At 44.0% G+C, this 17,065-nt stretch overlaps 1 protein-coding gene across 2 annotated transcripts in view; it reads left to right on the forward strand.

The window, feature by feature from the left end:
- The first annotated feature begins 252 nt into the window (after positions 1–252).
- The window catches only part of Rab5 (RAS oncogene family member Rab5), a 43,666-nt gene continuing 26,853 nt past the window's right edge, over positions 253–17,065 (forward strand). The window contains exons 1-3 of one of the 2 annotated variants that reach the window (XM_065434709.2): positions 253–600; positions 11,279–11,450; positions 14,790–15,064. In XM_065434709.2, the coding sequence (XP_065290781.1) occupies positions 11,285–11,450; positions 14,790–15,064 (441 nt within the window). In that variant the 5' untranslated portion in view covers positions 253–600; positions 11,279–11,284. Of the gene's footprint in view, positions 601–696; positions 1,043–11,278; positions 11,451–14,789; positions 15,065–17,065 lie in introns of those variants that run through there. The other variant, XM_065434720.2, reaches the window with a different exon arrangement.

The following is a 17,065-nucleotide window of genomic DNA, read 5'->3' on the forward strand; positions in this document are numbered from 1 at the left end:
CGAATAATAGTGAGCTTAAATAACCCGCCGTGGTTGCTCAGTGGCTATGGTGTTAGGCTGCTGAGCGCGAGGTCGCGGGATCGAATCCCGGCCACGGCGGCCGCATTTGGCACGTAAAACCCCAAATATTATTATTGAGCTTAAATAGACAAAATTTTTGAGGAATGTTGCGAGCGTAGCATCACTAAAGAGCCGTTTTAGCGGCATAAATTAATTGTGTAGGCAACACCGAGAAAGAAACTTGTGACGTCAGAGATTGTTCGTCGCCAGAGGAAGGAAAGATAACAGGAAACATAGTCCGCTGCTTTCCCGCGACAGGCCTGCGCTAAAGATATTCGGCGAAAGTCCGCAATGTTTTCGGACCGAATGGAAATTTAGCTGACTTTGCGGCATCGAGAGCGAGCGCCAGTATTGCCTTCGAACTTGCTGGCTCCTTTCATCCAAGCCCCAGCGGAAGGTTACAAGGACGTTGTGTGACTCGGCTGCATTTTTCGAGGGTGGTGTAAAGGAAGGCCCGTCGACTCCCTGTGAAATTTTTTCGTATTTTTGTTTTTAGCCCGTATTTCGGACTCTCCGGAGTACATTCAAGTTTTCAATTAGGTGAGTTTTGTGTGCTTTCCCGTTGCTCTTAACCCGTGCGCGCTGTGAGGGAGTGCGTGCTTTTGTGCTGCTGTTTTTCTTAAAAGCTGGGAAGGGAGAGGATAGGAAAAACGGCATCGTCGAGAGAGCCAGCGGCGAAGTGGGCTCTAGTACGTGTAAACGAGATTGCTCTAGGCCTAAGCGCGAATAGGCCTAGCCTTTCCCGACGTCGACGGTGACAGTTTATTTATCTCGTCGCTATCCGCGGATCCGCGTTGACTGACGGCTGGTCGCGGTGCTCGGTGTGTCCGGGCTCGCCATTGCTCACCAGAGCGCCCTGCGAGCGCCGCGCGTTCCTGACAAGCTGCAAAATACGCCCACTCGCCTCAAGCAACCAACTAGTCGGCGCCAGGCCCTGAACAGGAGCAGTGAACTTCGACCGACGGGTTCCCTTTGCACAAGCGTGAGATCAGTTTTTTGGTTTTCACTTTGTTTTCGTTACTGTTTTCTCACAATGGCGATGCCGTCCCTGGCGTAGTTGTGCGCGTGTTGACGTGAATCAGAGCGTTCCGAGGAAAGAAGTCCTCGTTGCGACCAGCCGGCAGCGATTTAGTAGTCAGGTGGGGACCCCGTTGGAGTTGCGTGCGCTGAATCGTTGAGCGAAGCTGCGTCACAGGTCTGTTCCGAGCCAGCCTTGCGCCTTTAGCGAGGTCGGCACGTCAGGCTTCGCACTCGTCAGGCTCAGATCAAAGTATGTACTCGCGCTATTGATCACCGTTTACGATACCTAGCTTGGCGGTACTCCTTTTACCCCGCTTGTTGCTATCGGGTGCGCGTAGCTATCGTGTAAATGCAGCAGTGTCCGCTGTGTCAAGACCTTGCAAACGAAAATAAAAGTAAAGACAGGAGTGTCGACGTCCCCCGTCTCTCGGCAAGGTTGTGATTCACGGCCGGCGGGCTGCGTTCAAGGGGCGTCTTGCGGACAAGTTCCACGCTGTCTCAAAGGGGCGTTCACGCACAAGCTGCCAATTTTGCGTGATATTGCAGATGTATCCCGCAGCAATGTTTCCCGACGTTTCGTTTCATATGTTTTGGGATACCATATCGGTGCCAATTTGAATGTCTGAACAGGATTGGTGCTTGGCTGATCCCTGCCTCTCGCTCTGCGTTCCTAGCCTTCCGAGCAGTTAGGCAGTCCATTTTATTAGCTCCATTGTACGTATGCGTTTTTAAATGCTCGTAGCAAAGGGAGTAAACAGCAGTGTTTGCTAAAAGGATCCCAGCATTTCGACGCTGTTAGGCATCTGTTTTGTGCTGCTAATCCCCGAAACAGGGGAGCTTCCTGAACATATATGCATGAACGGGCCAGCACAGATCTATATATTGTACCTTTGTGCGCTCTTCAGAATGAAAGAAAGGGTTGGAAAATGCAGTACAACGCTGAGTATATTAATAACCATAACTGATAACTACAAGGAAAACGCAAGTAAGAGAATAAAAGAAATACTGCCAAAATAATTGGACAAAGGTTGAATTTGCAGTTTTCCTTGCCTTCAATACCTTTTAGGTTCTTACTTGATCATAATAAAGCACTGTTTCTTATATTCTTCTCACTCGTTTCTCAAACAGCAGTTATGTTCATTTTCACACATTTCTTTAGGTCCAGAGGTGTCCAGATTGGCTGAACTGGAAAGTCCAAGTCGCTTTTCATTCTGCATCCTAGCAACACCTTGTGGCATTTAGTCTTGCTTCACTTGTCACTCTTCTGTTCCTTGACTGAAAAACAATTTCACACGTGGTGCTGCCATTGTTTGCACAAAGCTGTTGACAACGAAGTTGTCAAGCACTTTATATATGGCAATGTGTTTTTTGCTGCAACTGGGAGCAACAAAAAATATCGGACCATTTGGTTCTGTCTGACATGACTTGCACATAGTACACATAGGATTGACCTGCCGCGGTGGCTTAGCAGCTATGGTGTTGTGCTACTAAGCATAAGGTCATGGGATCGAATCCTGGCCACAGCGGCCATATTTCGATAGAGGCAAAATGCAAAAATGCCAGGATCCCGTGTATTGGGGGCATCTTAAAGATCTCCTCGTGGTCAGAATTAATGCAGAGTCCCCCACTACAATGTGCCTCATAATCAAATTGTTACCTCAGAACATAAAACCTCGGGAGAAACGTAGGATTGAAAAGGTTAGGGTGCAGACGCCACAAGGAGCGGATGACTGCAGACAGCCATGATAATCCCACTTTAACTGTCCTGTGTTACCTGGCACTGTCTACAAGCTATTGTTACCAACCTCCTTTTGTTCTTGTGGCTGGGCCTGGCTTTATTTTTTGATAGAGAGCTTACTTTCAAAATTCGTGGGCTGTAGTAACATTGTTACCTTAAACTTCATTAGTGCACTGATTTTCATGAAAATCTGCGACTACTGCTGCATACTTTCTTGGCAGTCAACTATATGCACCTTTAGGAATGTGCATGGTTAGTTTTCATTATTCAAATTTTGCAGTTGTGCAAAGAGGAAAAGTCTTAATCACTTTTTAGTCTTTTATCAAAATGTTTTAAAAATCGTATGTTGAAAATATTGTAATGACTCTTAAGCAAGTTGCCTATGCGGTTGGTGCTACTGCCAAGTTTCCACGCTTGTTTGAGGAGGCTTTAACTTTACATTCTCACTTTCTAATTGTAAACCCAGCGTAGCTACTGCATAGTTGTGCCTCTTGGATATGTTGGTTGGAACAGAGGCATGAAAGCAAGTAACACTTGTTTACAAAATATTTGAAGTATTTCAATGAATTGCTTACTTTAGGGCATATCATAAGAAGCCAACAAACACTGACACCAAGAACAACATAGGGGAAATTACTTGTGCTTAATAAATGAAATAAAGAAATGATAAATTAATGGAAATGAAAGTGGATGCAAAAACAACTTGCCGGAGGTGGGGAATGATCCCACAACTTTATAAACCTAATATAAGACCTTATAGAACTAATATATCGGGCCCCTTGGTTAACCCTCTTTCTCCTCGTTTATTACTTTGGGCAGCAATCTTAAAGGCTGCTGTTATGGTAGAAAAAAATGTTGATTGAAAATGAGACTTGCTTCAGTGGCCGACATTTTGCAGCTGAGCAGTGCAAGGTTATGGACCGAGTTCTTGATTTTGGCGGCTGCATTTTGATGGGGGTAGAATAACCAAAAGTAAGTAGTCGAAACTCCATTACGGCATCTATCGCAGCCTGTGCTGGTTTGGGACCCCATCGATCATTGCAGAATAACATTATGGTATGTAGTTCTGCTGGAAATGTTGGGTTTAGTTCAAAAACAATAAGTTAAGGAATGAAGAGTGCTTAGCATTTGTCCAGGTATGCATACCTTCATTGTTTTAGTCATAGTATTCAGCTTGGCTGTTTGTCCCTTTGCGTGTTACAAGTGCTCGTCAGTTGCTGTCCAGTCTGACTTGTTGAACGCAAGTGGTTTCCACTGGAGCTAGCAATACCCCCCTAGGAATCTGTATTGCCAGTTGCAGGGGCTGAGCTTGCTGTGTACTGCCAAGTGTTTATATGTTGTTTGTCAGCCAGCCTTGCGGGAGTGAGTCACACCTTCAGTCTGACTTGACAAACACATGGCAAGTTTGCCGAGACCCTTTTCCAGTGACACTGCTCATCTCTTGCTTTGCTCTTCTCCTGGCTTGCTACAAAAATGTTGTAGTTAATACACATTTTCCTTCAGCAGACAGGTTTGTGCTCATTCAATCTTCGTTGCCTTTCATGTTCTCACATCTGCTTTGTAGAGGAAACATCACTTATGAGTTCATACTTCCTGTAAATTACTTCTGTGTGCAAGATATCATACACAGTTGGAAATATTTTCTAATACAGTTTTTAGGCAGGAAGTATCTTTTAATGTTAGCTTCACACCATGTAACAGATTTCACTTATTCTAAATAAACAGGTGTGCAGATGCAGAATGTTGTTCAACAGGCCATTGTTCAGATTAATAATGCATGCTTGCCATAAATACATGGCCTGGCATTACCATTGCTGCAGTTAAAACTGCAATATGTGAAAATTGGGTGTCGGTGTAGTAATTGATTATCCCCGACGAGCATGGCTTTCTGCCATTTCACTTAAAATGTTAAGCTGCTCAGTGGTACTACTATGACAGTTCGATGCAAGGAAGCATTACCTGCCTCTGCAAACACATTCTGGCACTTTACAGCCTAGGCTTTGTGTTGACTTATGTCTGATGTACATGCCACATCGAGGAAATAGCTATTGTTTTGTGGGCCGTGCGAGTGCGTCGGCTTTTCTCTTGCTTGTAGCTTTATAGCAAATCACACTACATTCTCAAATACATATTGGTTTGACTTTCTTGGTTATTGGAAGCAGCTCATGAAGTGTTGGTATGCCCTATTCCCTTGTGCATGCAACTTCTGGCTGCGCCTGTGCGCAGATTGAGTTGTTGTCAGTTGCTGCTTGTTGTGGGAGGCTCATTGATCTGCAGCCCTAGAGCAATTGTCTGGGGAAACAAAAGTACACTACACATTTTGTTATCGCTCGGTGCGTCACATGTTTTAGGTTGGCTATGCTGGTGCTACCGAGTTGTGCTTTTCTGACCTTGTGTGTGTGTCTGCATGCACATGCGTATGTGTGTAATGAGTGTGGTTCGCTCAGAAAATTTAACATGAATTAAGGTATTGCTCTAAGGAAGCACCCTTCCATACCTCAAAACAGAACCTTTGCCATCTTTGGTGGTCTTTTACTGAAGGGAGAAAAGCCTATGCCTCGGCATCAATCAGTTTTAAGCACCATATAGAGCGTGAAGATCCACAATTTAGGAAGGTAGGTGGGCTTGACCAAACAAGCGTTAACATGACAAAGTTGCTTTACGGCGAGCTTATTGACCTCAATTTCACTTTTGTGGTGGTGTGGGTATTGATTGCAGATATTGCGTTGTAATTATGCATGGTAGTGCATAATACTGCAGGCTTTTTTTATTACTTTGTAGCTCCAATAACAAAAGTTGCATGCACTGTATGAATTTCATGCACTGCAGTTGCATGCATGCTTTTCTAATGTTCAGCAGGGCTGAGATTTTGTAGTAATGCATTCCACTAGGTTATATGCCACTTCTCTCATTCACCATTCATTGCAGGCTGATCCAATTGATAAAGCAGGCAGAGTGTTGCCCTGATTGCTGTCCAAGCATAAAATGGAATAGCATTGGAAAAGGCATCGGTGCAAAATTGCAGACTAGCATTGCATTGCAGTCGATGACATGTATTGGTTCCTTCTTCTGTCCATTTGCTGGTATGTTAGGTTGGCTTTAATATAATCAGCATTGTTGTCTGGGCTATAGATGATAGTGCACTCCAGACCGGCTATGATGTGTGCTGTAGTTGGCAAACAAAACATTGTCGAGCAAGAAGTACTTTTTGCAAGCTAGTTTGTTCACGCTGAAATTCTTAATGTAAAGCGCGAAATAATCACTGTTAGATGCAGAAAGGAGAGACACGATAGAAAACAGTGCAGGCTACCTACTGTTTATTTTTGGGAGAACTAGCAAGCCAATATGAAGGCATGATACAATTGTGCCACCTGGAGAGAGCCCTGAGTTTCTAAAAAAAAGTTTTCTTCATTGACACATATCTTGTTTTCCAAAGTGCACATAAATGTCATTTGGTACAAGCAACCCACACGTGTTTGCAACACTGATAAAACATTGCTTGCAACATGAAACAAAAATACTGAAATGGGAAAATGCGGCCCCTGTGATACATGACCCAGATGTGGTTACAAAAACCCACGAAGCATAATTTTTTTCCTATACTAGAGACTAAAATTCTGCAAAAAACATGATTCAAAAGAAACCAAAATTTAAGCACTAAGGCGTGTTCACAGCAACACCTTGAGTGTGATCAGATCAAACGGGGCCGTGAAATAAAGTTATCACTTGCCAGTTAGTGAGACCGATGCTGTGCTTACACATTTGTCACTGCTCTGCTTTTAAAGAAGGCTTCAATGATTTTACATTGTCTTATCCCAGGCTCTTGCTGTGACAGCTGTTGTTTCAAACTGTGGCACGTACCTACAGCTCCTACAGTGGGTGTCAAGATGGCCACCTGTCTTGATAGCATCGCGAAGCTGTGCTCGTGTATCCTATCATTAATGCAACATCCCGTTTGTTCTATGTGCAAATCTCCGCAGGACAATGGGATCCGGTGCACAACCCCCAACACACAATTTGCAAACACATTCACATGTGTCTTTGTACACTGCACCTTCTTTGTTCATCATAGAACATGTTTGTCTCTACTTGAGAGGGGCCAAAAACTCTGCATTCTCTCCACGTCTACTTGCGTTCTTTTTGAGGTTGTGCAAAATTTTTTGTAGGTATGGTATTACTTGTACCGGCTTCGTCTCCTTGTCTTTTTCTTTGGTGTTGTGTTCCTTGTGTTTCTACAGCAGGCTCTCACTTGTCACTAATTGTTGAGGGTATCCTGCTTCCATCAGCCGTTCAGTTTGTGGCATGAAGCTTTCCTTCACCTGTTGTGGGCAAGATATTTCAAAGGCTGAAGAGCAAGTGATCAGCACAACACTCCGTTTGATGAGCTTGGAATGTGTGCTTTCCTACGGGAGCAAACCTTTCTTGCTTCTTGGATTATACTTCCAGCGAGCGCGCTTCTCAGTGAATTGCAGCTTCAGATCCAGAAACTGTATTTGGTTATTCGTGGGCAGCTTGTGCATGAAATTTAAACCCCTAGAATGCTTTTTAAAGGCACTAAGAACCTCATTCGTATCATTGTACAAGCTGCTGCCGTGTTTTTTCTTGTCCACCACAATCAAATAATCGACTTAGTGAACCGCTTTTTCATTCATTTGCTCGGAGTAATGTGAATGGCGGGAGACAAAGTTACATGGGGGGGCATAGTGTAAAGAAATATGCAAGTGTGGAATTTATAGTCAACAAAAATGTGTTGCGGAGAACACAAAAACAAATGAAGATCTAATGTTCGTAGCAGAGAGGAACCTACACTTCCTCCAATAAATGTTTACTCAAGCATTTCATCATGTAGTTGTCATTTAGAATCTGCTGGTACCATATATTTACGTGCAGGCTGTTCATTCACTGACATTTTCTCTGGCAAGCTTCAAATTTATAAATTGTCACGCAAGGAATCTGGCTGCACATTCAAAGAAATGTTTTTTCACTGTCTCGCCTAGTGTCCAGAGCTTGCAACACCGGACCCTAGCCATCCTTGAAGCACAGGCAAAGTGGCGCATTGAATTCCCGCATGTCCATCGGGCTGCATAACATGGTCATGCTATTGCCATCTTAGCATAACTGCCTCATAACCCAAAATTCAGTGGTGGGAACTTCGCCTAGAGATTAGGATTTTTCTTTTTAGTGCCGTTTTTTGTGATGACAGCCTGATTGATCAAATGGAGGGAGGCAATATGCTAAGACCTGTATGGGACCTGGAAGTGGCTATTGCCATTAAAAATAAGACCCTCAGGTCTGCACCGACTCTTACCAAACTGCAAGTCTTAGAAAGTAACCTCTTCTTGCATTGCTACTATTGTGCCTTGCCTTATTCTAAAACTTGTTTCCTAAAAGCTGTAGCTAACGTAGATCTGGTGACAGAAATGACAAGCTCTGGCTATATGAGTACAGTCAACCACAAAAGTTTACGGAGTATAGGATCTCGGAAATGTTCAATCTCCGAGCAGCTTGTAATAGTAGTCGGTAAAACAGAACATCACAATGCTCACATATACTAGTAGAGGCTGCAAATGCGAATACTAGCCTGTGTTGTAAGGCTGTGTGGATCTTCAGCTTTTTCTCAGATCTAGCGTTCCATAAAATTTTCTGGTTCAGCCATCTTGCATGTAGCATTGTTGATATCTAGTGAGTGGTGCATCGCATCCAAGCAGCATGATCTTTCATGATCTTTGTTGTGGAGCGTCCGAGAAGCATATAAGGTAGGCTGTAGTGCCACACCAGATACGTAGTGTTTTCACAGCTATCTCTAGCAATTTGTGTGGATTTTACAAGCTGCGCATATCACTTTCCAAAATTTATCCTGTAAGATGCACCGCAGCAGCTAGCTACGCCAATTTGCGGGTGACATTACAAGCTTGGAGCCTCTTTTCAATAGAATGCTTGTCTTTCATGCAGTGGACTTAAGGAGTGTATACACACTAGCAGAAAAACGTGCTTGTTAAGATGTGCATCGCAGGTGGCAAGATGCGTGCCGCGAAAGCTGCCACGCGGCAGCTTTTTTGTGCCACAGCAGAGATCTGTCCTGGACCGATTTCTCGTGGCTTTTCGCAGTGGCATGCCAGCCGTGAACACCGGAGACCAATGAGAGCGGCCCCTTCAGTGATGTAGGGGGGGGAAACTGGTTTCATGCGGACCCACTTGATCGTTCGATTCATTTTCGTATGTGTAGTGTCAGCTGGAGTGTTCATTTCGTATTATTGTCTGCTTGCGCCAGTTCACGCTAGCTCTTGTTTTGGTTTGCTTCATTTGGTCTCATTCGCACTTGTTTTGATTGTCATGGTTTGCAGGTATGTTTTACTATGAGTCAATATCGAGACGTCCTGATATAAAGGTTTTTGGAGACAGTGCGCCATATCAGATACAGTGCGCCATATCAGATTCTGTATGAAAAGATGGACCCTGAATACAAGGACATGGAGGCGACATCCTTTACCTCATTCTCCTTGTCTTTTGAATGCAGCAATGCTGCAACAGAAGTGAGCGCACCAACATGATTATTATTATTAGTGGCAATGGCCTCATCTTCACAAGACATAACTTGCGTTAAGAACAAAGGATGAAGAATGAAAACACAGCACAGATCTGTAAGCAGATGAAGGAAAAAGCATGCGACATCTCGCAGCTACATGTAGAGTAAAAGAGGAGGCAAGATTTTCATGCTGTCGTGTGGCTGCTGCAGCGGCTTGCCGCCAGTTGGTGTGGCCACTCTGGCGCAGGTATGTTTTGCCTGCGGTGGCGCACTGTGTGCGTTTTTCTGTTGGGTGCATGCGCCTTTAGGTTCGAGTCCTGGTATGAGAGGGTCAGGTATGTACAAGTTACTCAGAAAGAAATGTATGTTAAGGAGTATCAGGCCGAAAGAGTTGTGTTACACCACTTTGAAAAGTACTTGAGTAGAATACTAATTACTTGAGACTCGCATATTCTTAAGCAACAGTAATAAAATCCAGCCACACCAAAGTGGCGTACTTGCCCTCACATTTTCTTTGAAACTCAAATTGCACAGTGCTGCTTGCCATAGTTTCCTACAAAAATTACTAGAGGGAACTCTGGCGCTGCAGTCGTCGTCCTACCATGGGAATGATGGGAAGTACATGGATTTGTCTGATCTTCGTACTTGTGGATTCAGACGTTCTTGTGGCTTTGTATATTACGCTATATAAATCTTATTGTCGTATATTTCGGCGCAATCTATATTCTTCGAAGTGCAGAAGATGCCGGGAATGCATACAATTGCTATTAATTGCAACGATAGAGCTTGCCCAGGTGGCCAAATCGAAACGCGCCAAGCGTCTCAAGGCACTGGCATGTCCGCGATAAATTCATAAGGGCGTTTCATTCGCTTGTCGATACATGCGTCCGTGGTATAATGGTTTCAATATCAGGCTTCTGTGCTAGAGTCCCTGTGTTCGAATCCTGCCTTCGGGCCATTTTAATGATGTTTACTTAATTATTTTTTGTGCAATATATTGTTGAAAATTGAGTTTCTAAAGCCACAAAGCTGTTTGAAGCCAAAATGACGAAGTTTAGGCAAATCCATGTACTTCCCATAATTCTCATGCTGGCACAGCCGCTCCCATTGCAGCTCCCGTAGACACTAGCGCCAGAGTTCCCTCTAGTAATTCTTCTAGGAAACTCTATGCCGCTTGCTGCTGCTTTTCATGGACAAATTCACCTAGAAACACCGGCAGAGGAAGTTGGAGCTAGTTTTGATGAATGCGCAGAATTAATACTTCAAAGTTGCAGCTGTTACTGAACTTATAAAATGCTTAAAGTAAGCTTCCAAAAAATTTGGAGCAGCCAATTTTGTTTCCCACAACTTTTGTATAATATGTTGACATAAACTTCAACACCTTGCAATGAACATTAGAACTGTGGGTTTTGCAGATTATACCGCACAGGTGGACGGACAGTCTCATCATCCTCACCTCTTTTTTTCATTCCACTATTGCTGTCTGATATTCTGGATTTATTCCAGAGCTACAGAATGATGCTGTCGTCGGCAGGCTTATTTTTATTTTGTCTTCATGTTCAATGAATCTTTCTCTGGGCTTTGATAGTTGAGAGCAGGGGCAGCCAGGTGTCTCTTTTTTCTAAAGCTTTATTGGCAAGTGCTGGCTTGGGATTTTTAAGCGGCAATGTATGCAACTGATTGGCGTTTGCACATCAAGCAAGAGTCGACACTGAGCAATCCTTACTCTTGAGAATTCGCACATTTTAGGTAGCTTTTGCTTCAAGCTCTGTCATAGGATGCAACTCCATGTGGGATTTATAGTGATTTCTGCTGTGGTTTGCTCTCCATAGTTCAAGAATGCCTTAGGAATTTTAACATGAGCTACAGATTCTTTCAAGTTCATGTTCAGCAACAACTTCAGTGCATGCTAATTTGTGTACTCGCGTTTGCAGGCTCCGATGGCAGGACGCGGGGCAGCGGCGCAGAGGCCCAATGGGGCTCCGCAGGGCAAGATTTGCCAGTTTAAACTGGTGCTTTTAGGTGAGTCGGCAGTGGGAAAGTCAAGCCTGGTGCTGCGTTTTGTCAAAGGCCAGTTCCATGAATACCAGGAGTCCACCATTGGAGGTGAGCATCTCTAGCCATATGTGATGGTCATGGAATGTTATTCAACTGCAACAGCACTGTCAATTGGTTCTTTGACAGTTTTATTGTGGCATTGAAGTACAGTGGCACAAATTTATGCATCTGTCAGCCATTTAAATAGACTTGAGATGATGTCAGTGTAAAATGTCTTGCGCATTTATTGGTTTGTGTTTTTGTAGCATTAAGGTTCTTAAGTGAGTTTATGTGCATTTAGGGGAAGTATGCAACCTCTACGCTCAGAATAAAGGTTGTGGTAGGAGTGTGAGCGCAAAAGAAATGCCAGAATGCCTACTATCATCTAGTTGAGGTGGCCTTGTCATCAGCCAGAAAATGACAATCGCTCATGATGAGCTGAGGTTGTCAAGATCCTTTAAGGGTTTACAACAGGTTTGGTATATTGATCCCAAAAGTGGTGCTGCTTTTGAAAGTTATTTAGCAAGACCAGTCACAGATTAGTGCAAGTCACATAAACCTTTATTGCTTGATTTTGGGCGTCATTGTAGTACCATGTGCCAAGTTGTCTTTTCCTCACATCTTTTTTTGCAACTGCTGCTTCAGAACACCTTAAGAGGGCTGTGCAGGTTGAAAATTAGTCTAGGTACTGTTTAAGATTCCATGAAATCTGCACGACAGCAGCAGCTGAGAGCTGTGATATGTCTGGCAGATTTGAAGCACTTGATTGGCTCACAAGTGAAGACACGCACTGCTGCTTATTCCGCCCTTTTAGCAGGGGGCACTCTACATTACATTGTTGTTTTTGGCTTATGTTGACCTCATGATTATTCAGCACCCCCCTTTTCCGCTTATTGCTATGATCTCCAAACCGTGAAGGGTTTCTGAAATGTACCCAAAGATCCTAGACGGTACCTATAGCATCATCATAGTGTAACAATACTATGCACTTCGTGCAAAGGATTTAATGTCTAGCTACAGCATGCCATCAACGCACCAAGCTTATGACACAGCAACTTTTCTAGTGGAAGGTGATGTAATCATAAAAGTGGCACCATCAATAAGCTCAGCAGTTTTGGTAACCATGGCCTACTGACTTGAGAGCTATATAATACCATTGTGCTGCTGCTATAGGGTGCTGCAGTTATTTGTCATAAGGGTGAAACGTAGCCTCCATAGCCATAAAAGTTTGAGTTGAGGGTAACTCTTGTTTGTATTTTTTTTACTTTTTGGGATCTGTAACTTAGGATTGTGTGCGTTTTCACGCACGCATGTACACACACACACACACACCGTATTTACTTGCATAATGATCCCACCGCTGAATTTTGTCGTCAAAATTCGATATTCTTTCTTTCGAGTGTAATGATCGCACTCCGAACTTGTTGCAGCGATATGTCGTGTGCCAATTCTAGCTAATGATCGCGCTTACCATCTGGCGAATGCTGTGAAATGCTACGCGAACGACACTTGGAGACATACCAAGCAGTCTGCACGCACCAAACATTCCTAAGTACTAGATGCCCAATTTCATTCCTTTTGTCACTTTCCACACTCTCATGAAAAAAAAAAGCTACAACTAAATTTGCCTTGGCTTTATTACTTGTAGTCTTCATAATGGTTTTGCCCAACAACAACAAAAAAGGCGCCTTTCGATTCTTTTTGTCTGCACTTGTGAGCACGCAACAAACCGCGAGTGGCAACTATAGTGGCTATGTTTACACTAATACATTAAAAGTGTACCCTATTCACATGCTGACGCATGCAACACAGCTATGATATTCGCCCACCCTTAGCGGAAACGTGCCGTATTGAAGACAAACGCCGCAGTTTCCGCAGCATGCCCGCCATGTGTTTCTATGTCACTGGCAGCTACATGCGCCCATCTCTGTTTCTGTCCTCTTAAAGTGGACATGGCTGCGTTATTGTCGCAAACTTGCCAATATTAACAGTATTATTCATTACTGATACTGAAGAAACTGTTTCAACGTGCGTAATGTACTCGCGAGAACAAAAGTCGCGTTCGGCTTGCTCCGCCAGCCGCCATATTTGTTCTGGTGTCCTGCACTGTTACAGCGGCAGCCGCCTGCTTGTTGACCTGCTGTCATCCGCAGCAAACACAGAATGAAAGAAAATATTTTCGCGGGAAATTTAACCTGCGTAATGATCGCACCCCTGAATTTGCGTCAATTTTTTTAAACAGAAAAGTGCGATCATTTTGCGAGTAGATACGGTATATATATATATATCGCTTATACTTTCTTGACATGCTGAGAATAGATCTAGAGCAACAATGACGGCCTTAAAGCGTTGGAGGGCCCCCTTTAACAACTGGTTTGCCCTTGAAAGGAGTACAGTAGCCTGTGGTAAGTTCCACTACTGGGTGTGCAAAGTGTTTGAGAACACAATGGCTTCCAGAAAAGCAAGGACATTTCAGTAAAAAGATATATTTGTGCCAAATTTTGTAGACATTGTTTCAGTGTACATTTTAAAAGCTGCTGGGTAAAACTACCGTCACCCTCAGCACTTAGATGAATTTGTATCCATAGAAAAACTGCATGCTTGGATCAACTTGTGTTGATATTGAACATTTCTGTTGGAATAGCAGCCCTCAGTGAGTTTTCCATATTGTGTACAAACTGTCCCTCTCAGCGACACATGGCAGTATTAAGAAAAACCAGCAAAAAATGCACACAAGAAACATAAGAGAAGACAGGAAAGGCTGGCAGTAGTCTAGTGCATTTAAATCTTCAGAACTTGGCAGCTGTTATGGGTGTGATGGTGGTATTTGAAGTTTGCAGCTTGCCACATTTGTTCTATACAGGCCATGTGGGAATATAGAAAGCCATCGCCTAGGGCTGGCACCCAATAACCTCATGCACGGAAGGCCTGACAGCTGACTCTGCCCCCTTTAGCGACTTGGCAAGGTCCATAATTCACTTTTTAATGTTGCTAACAGTGTCCTGTGCCTGCTGGACTGACTTAACCATTGGCAGAATGGCTGACCACTGAAGACTTCAACACAATCGGAAAGGTTGCAGTCTCGGTTTCTATGGCCAGCGGCTAAGATGTCTTGCACTGCACATGTCTCAAAATTAATGCTGCATGGAAACAGATGTACTAATAGATGGATGGCGTAGGGATTATTGTAGTAAAACACCTAGAGAGATGTAAAGGGGATGGTAAATTATATGCTAATCTGATGCTGCATACTCAACTACCTAATGCATTTGATATATAGGCATGGCTGGTGAATGCTGGGTGCATGTCTGAGGCCCACATTTTTTTTTACAGTAATCTTATTGCACAGGCAGCCAGCGCTGATTAGGTGTGTAGGGGATGCTTGTGGTGACTGTTGTGTTCATGCAGCGGCATTCCTGACGCAAACAGTGTGTCTGGATGACACAACGGTGAAGTTTGAGATCTGGGACACAGCAGGCCAGGAACGCTATCACAGCCTGGCACCTATGTACTACCGGGGTGCACAGGCAGCCATAGTTGTCTACGACATCACCAATCAGGACACGTTTGGCCGAGCTAAGACTTGGGTCAAGGAACTGCAGCGTCAGGCCAGCCCCAGCATTGTCATCGCACTTGCTGGAAACAAGGCTGACTTGGCTTCAAAAAGGGCTGTGGAGCTTGAGGTATTGTTCTGCATGCATTTTTTAAGGTTTTCAGTGATTTTGCATGGTGTATTACACAATTACAGTCAAACCCACTTATAACAATATTAATATTATATCTGATAATTTTTTTAAGCAAAATATTAAGGTGGCAGAGCTTCTGTAAGAAAACTTTGATGGTGGTGATGCCGGTGCCTGTTCCCACCACCTTCCTCAATCTGGCTGATGATTATGTTGACTCGGGAGAAGAGGCAGCAAAGATACTGAAGCCAGCACACTCAACATGGGCCACATTGGCCCATTATAGCTTCTGAATAAAGCAAATGAAGCATTATCGCACCCACATTTTGCCCAGCCTAAGCAGACTTGCTTCCAAAATTTTATTTCTTTAAAATGAGTAACTTTTTTATTTAAGTATCTTATGTCTTATGTGGGAAGGTAATGTTTTGCGTAAATGTTGCAAAGATAATATACTGCGTTTCATACCTTATTTCAAGTTTCTGCGTGCAACGAAAAATGTGCCAAGAAAAGTCGGTTACAAAATTTTTATGATTTGAGCAAAGTTTCGAACTTAACATTCATTTTAGTTTGTGTACAGCATAAAAAACGCATGGAACTCATTTGCTGTGAAGCGTATTAAAATGAGCAGGAAAGGTTTTCGACACGATGGTTTTAGTTTGCATGTAATTGTGCCATGAAATTGGAAAATATTGTGGTAATAGGACAACCCTCGCGCTGCCACTTTCAAATTTTTTGCGTTGCTGTGAATGTTCTTTGGTAATAAAATTTTCGGTCACTCTCATGGAATCGCCCCACTGGCTTTCATGAGAACCTCATGTCGGTCAGCCTTGCTTGCTATACGTGAAGCTTGCCGACAGCCTTCTCCAAGGCTTCCAGGTGCTCCACGTTGTGCAGCAGAAGGCCCCTTGCAAAAACAAAGCCCCAGAGGGACTGAATCATTTGGAGGGCCTCCTTCAAGGACAATGTTTGAGGCAGCTTGCCCTACCGCGTCATTGCGGCCGTTGTCACTGTCGCTGATGCTATCCGATGCAAGCACATTTGCGACGATCGCCTCTTCTGTCACAACTTCAAGTCTAATGTGTCGTCCACATTTAGGAACTCTTTCAAGTCCTGAAGCATCCTAGTTGACTGTGGGCCAAAGTTAAGCATCACTTCGTCAGTGGGAGCTCTGTAGGCTTCGTATAAGTCACTGCTGCCTTGGACAAAGCTTGCGGTCCTAACGCAGTTCCAAACTGTAGGCACGCTTACTTCGGACCACGCACTACAAACCTTACGGCCATCAATAGATTGATCTTCAAGTCTGGTTGCTCTCTGCTTGTCCGCATGGCCATGTCCATCAACAAGACTACTGTGTTTACTCGAACCAGGCCCGCTCATATTCTAAGACGACCCCCGAATGTCCGAAGCCAGAAAAAATAAAACGCACCTCAAATGTAGGCTGAACAAAAAAAAGTGAGGACAATGTTCTCGAAATAACAGCTTTTATTTTATATGAACATGCCGAGCTCACTCTACGTCGTCATCACCGTTAGCCTCGTTCCTATAGCCCAGACCACACATACGCTTGCGGATGCGCGAAAGCTCGCGTCCGCGTGCCCATCCATGCAGACAGTGCAGCATTGCACGCGTCTAAACGCGGCGCGATCTCGGCGAACAGCTCCTCTCTGTTATTCCGCACTTACCCCCGAATGCAGAGATCTAACTTGGCTCGAACTTAACTTCTGGCAGTCTAAAGACAGCTTCGCCACGCGTCCTAAATCGGGCTCGAGCTTGTGGACAACTTGTGAACGACTTGGCTGGCTTGAAGTCTGCTCAAGTTTCAAGTCTGCTCCCGTGCTAGCTTGAAACTGACTTCGTCCATTATTCCAACATGGCAGCCTCCCAAACGGACGTCGGGAACTATGTAGGTGCGCGCACTCAAAGAAACTGTGTGCTTGTGTGCTCGTCAAAAAACAAAACGTGTGACAAACTTCCGCTAATCTTCATCTTATCGCCAACCAC

The sequence above is a fragment of the Dermacentor albipictus genome, chromosome 1, assembly GCF_038994185.2.
Source record: "Dermacentor albipictus isolate Rhodes 1998 colony chromosome 1, USDA_Dalb.pri_finalv2, whole genome shotgun sequence".
NCBI classification, from domain to species: Eukaryota; Metazoa; Arthropoda; class Arachnida; order Ixodida; family Ixodidae; genus Dermacentor; species Dermacentor albipictus.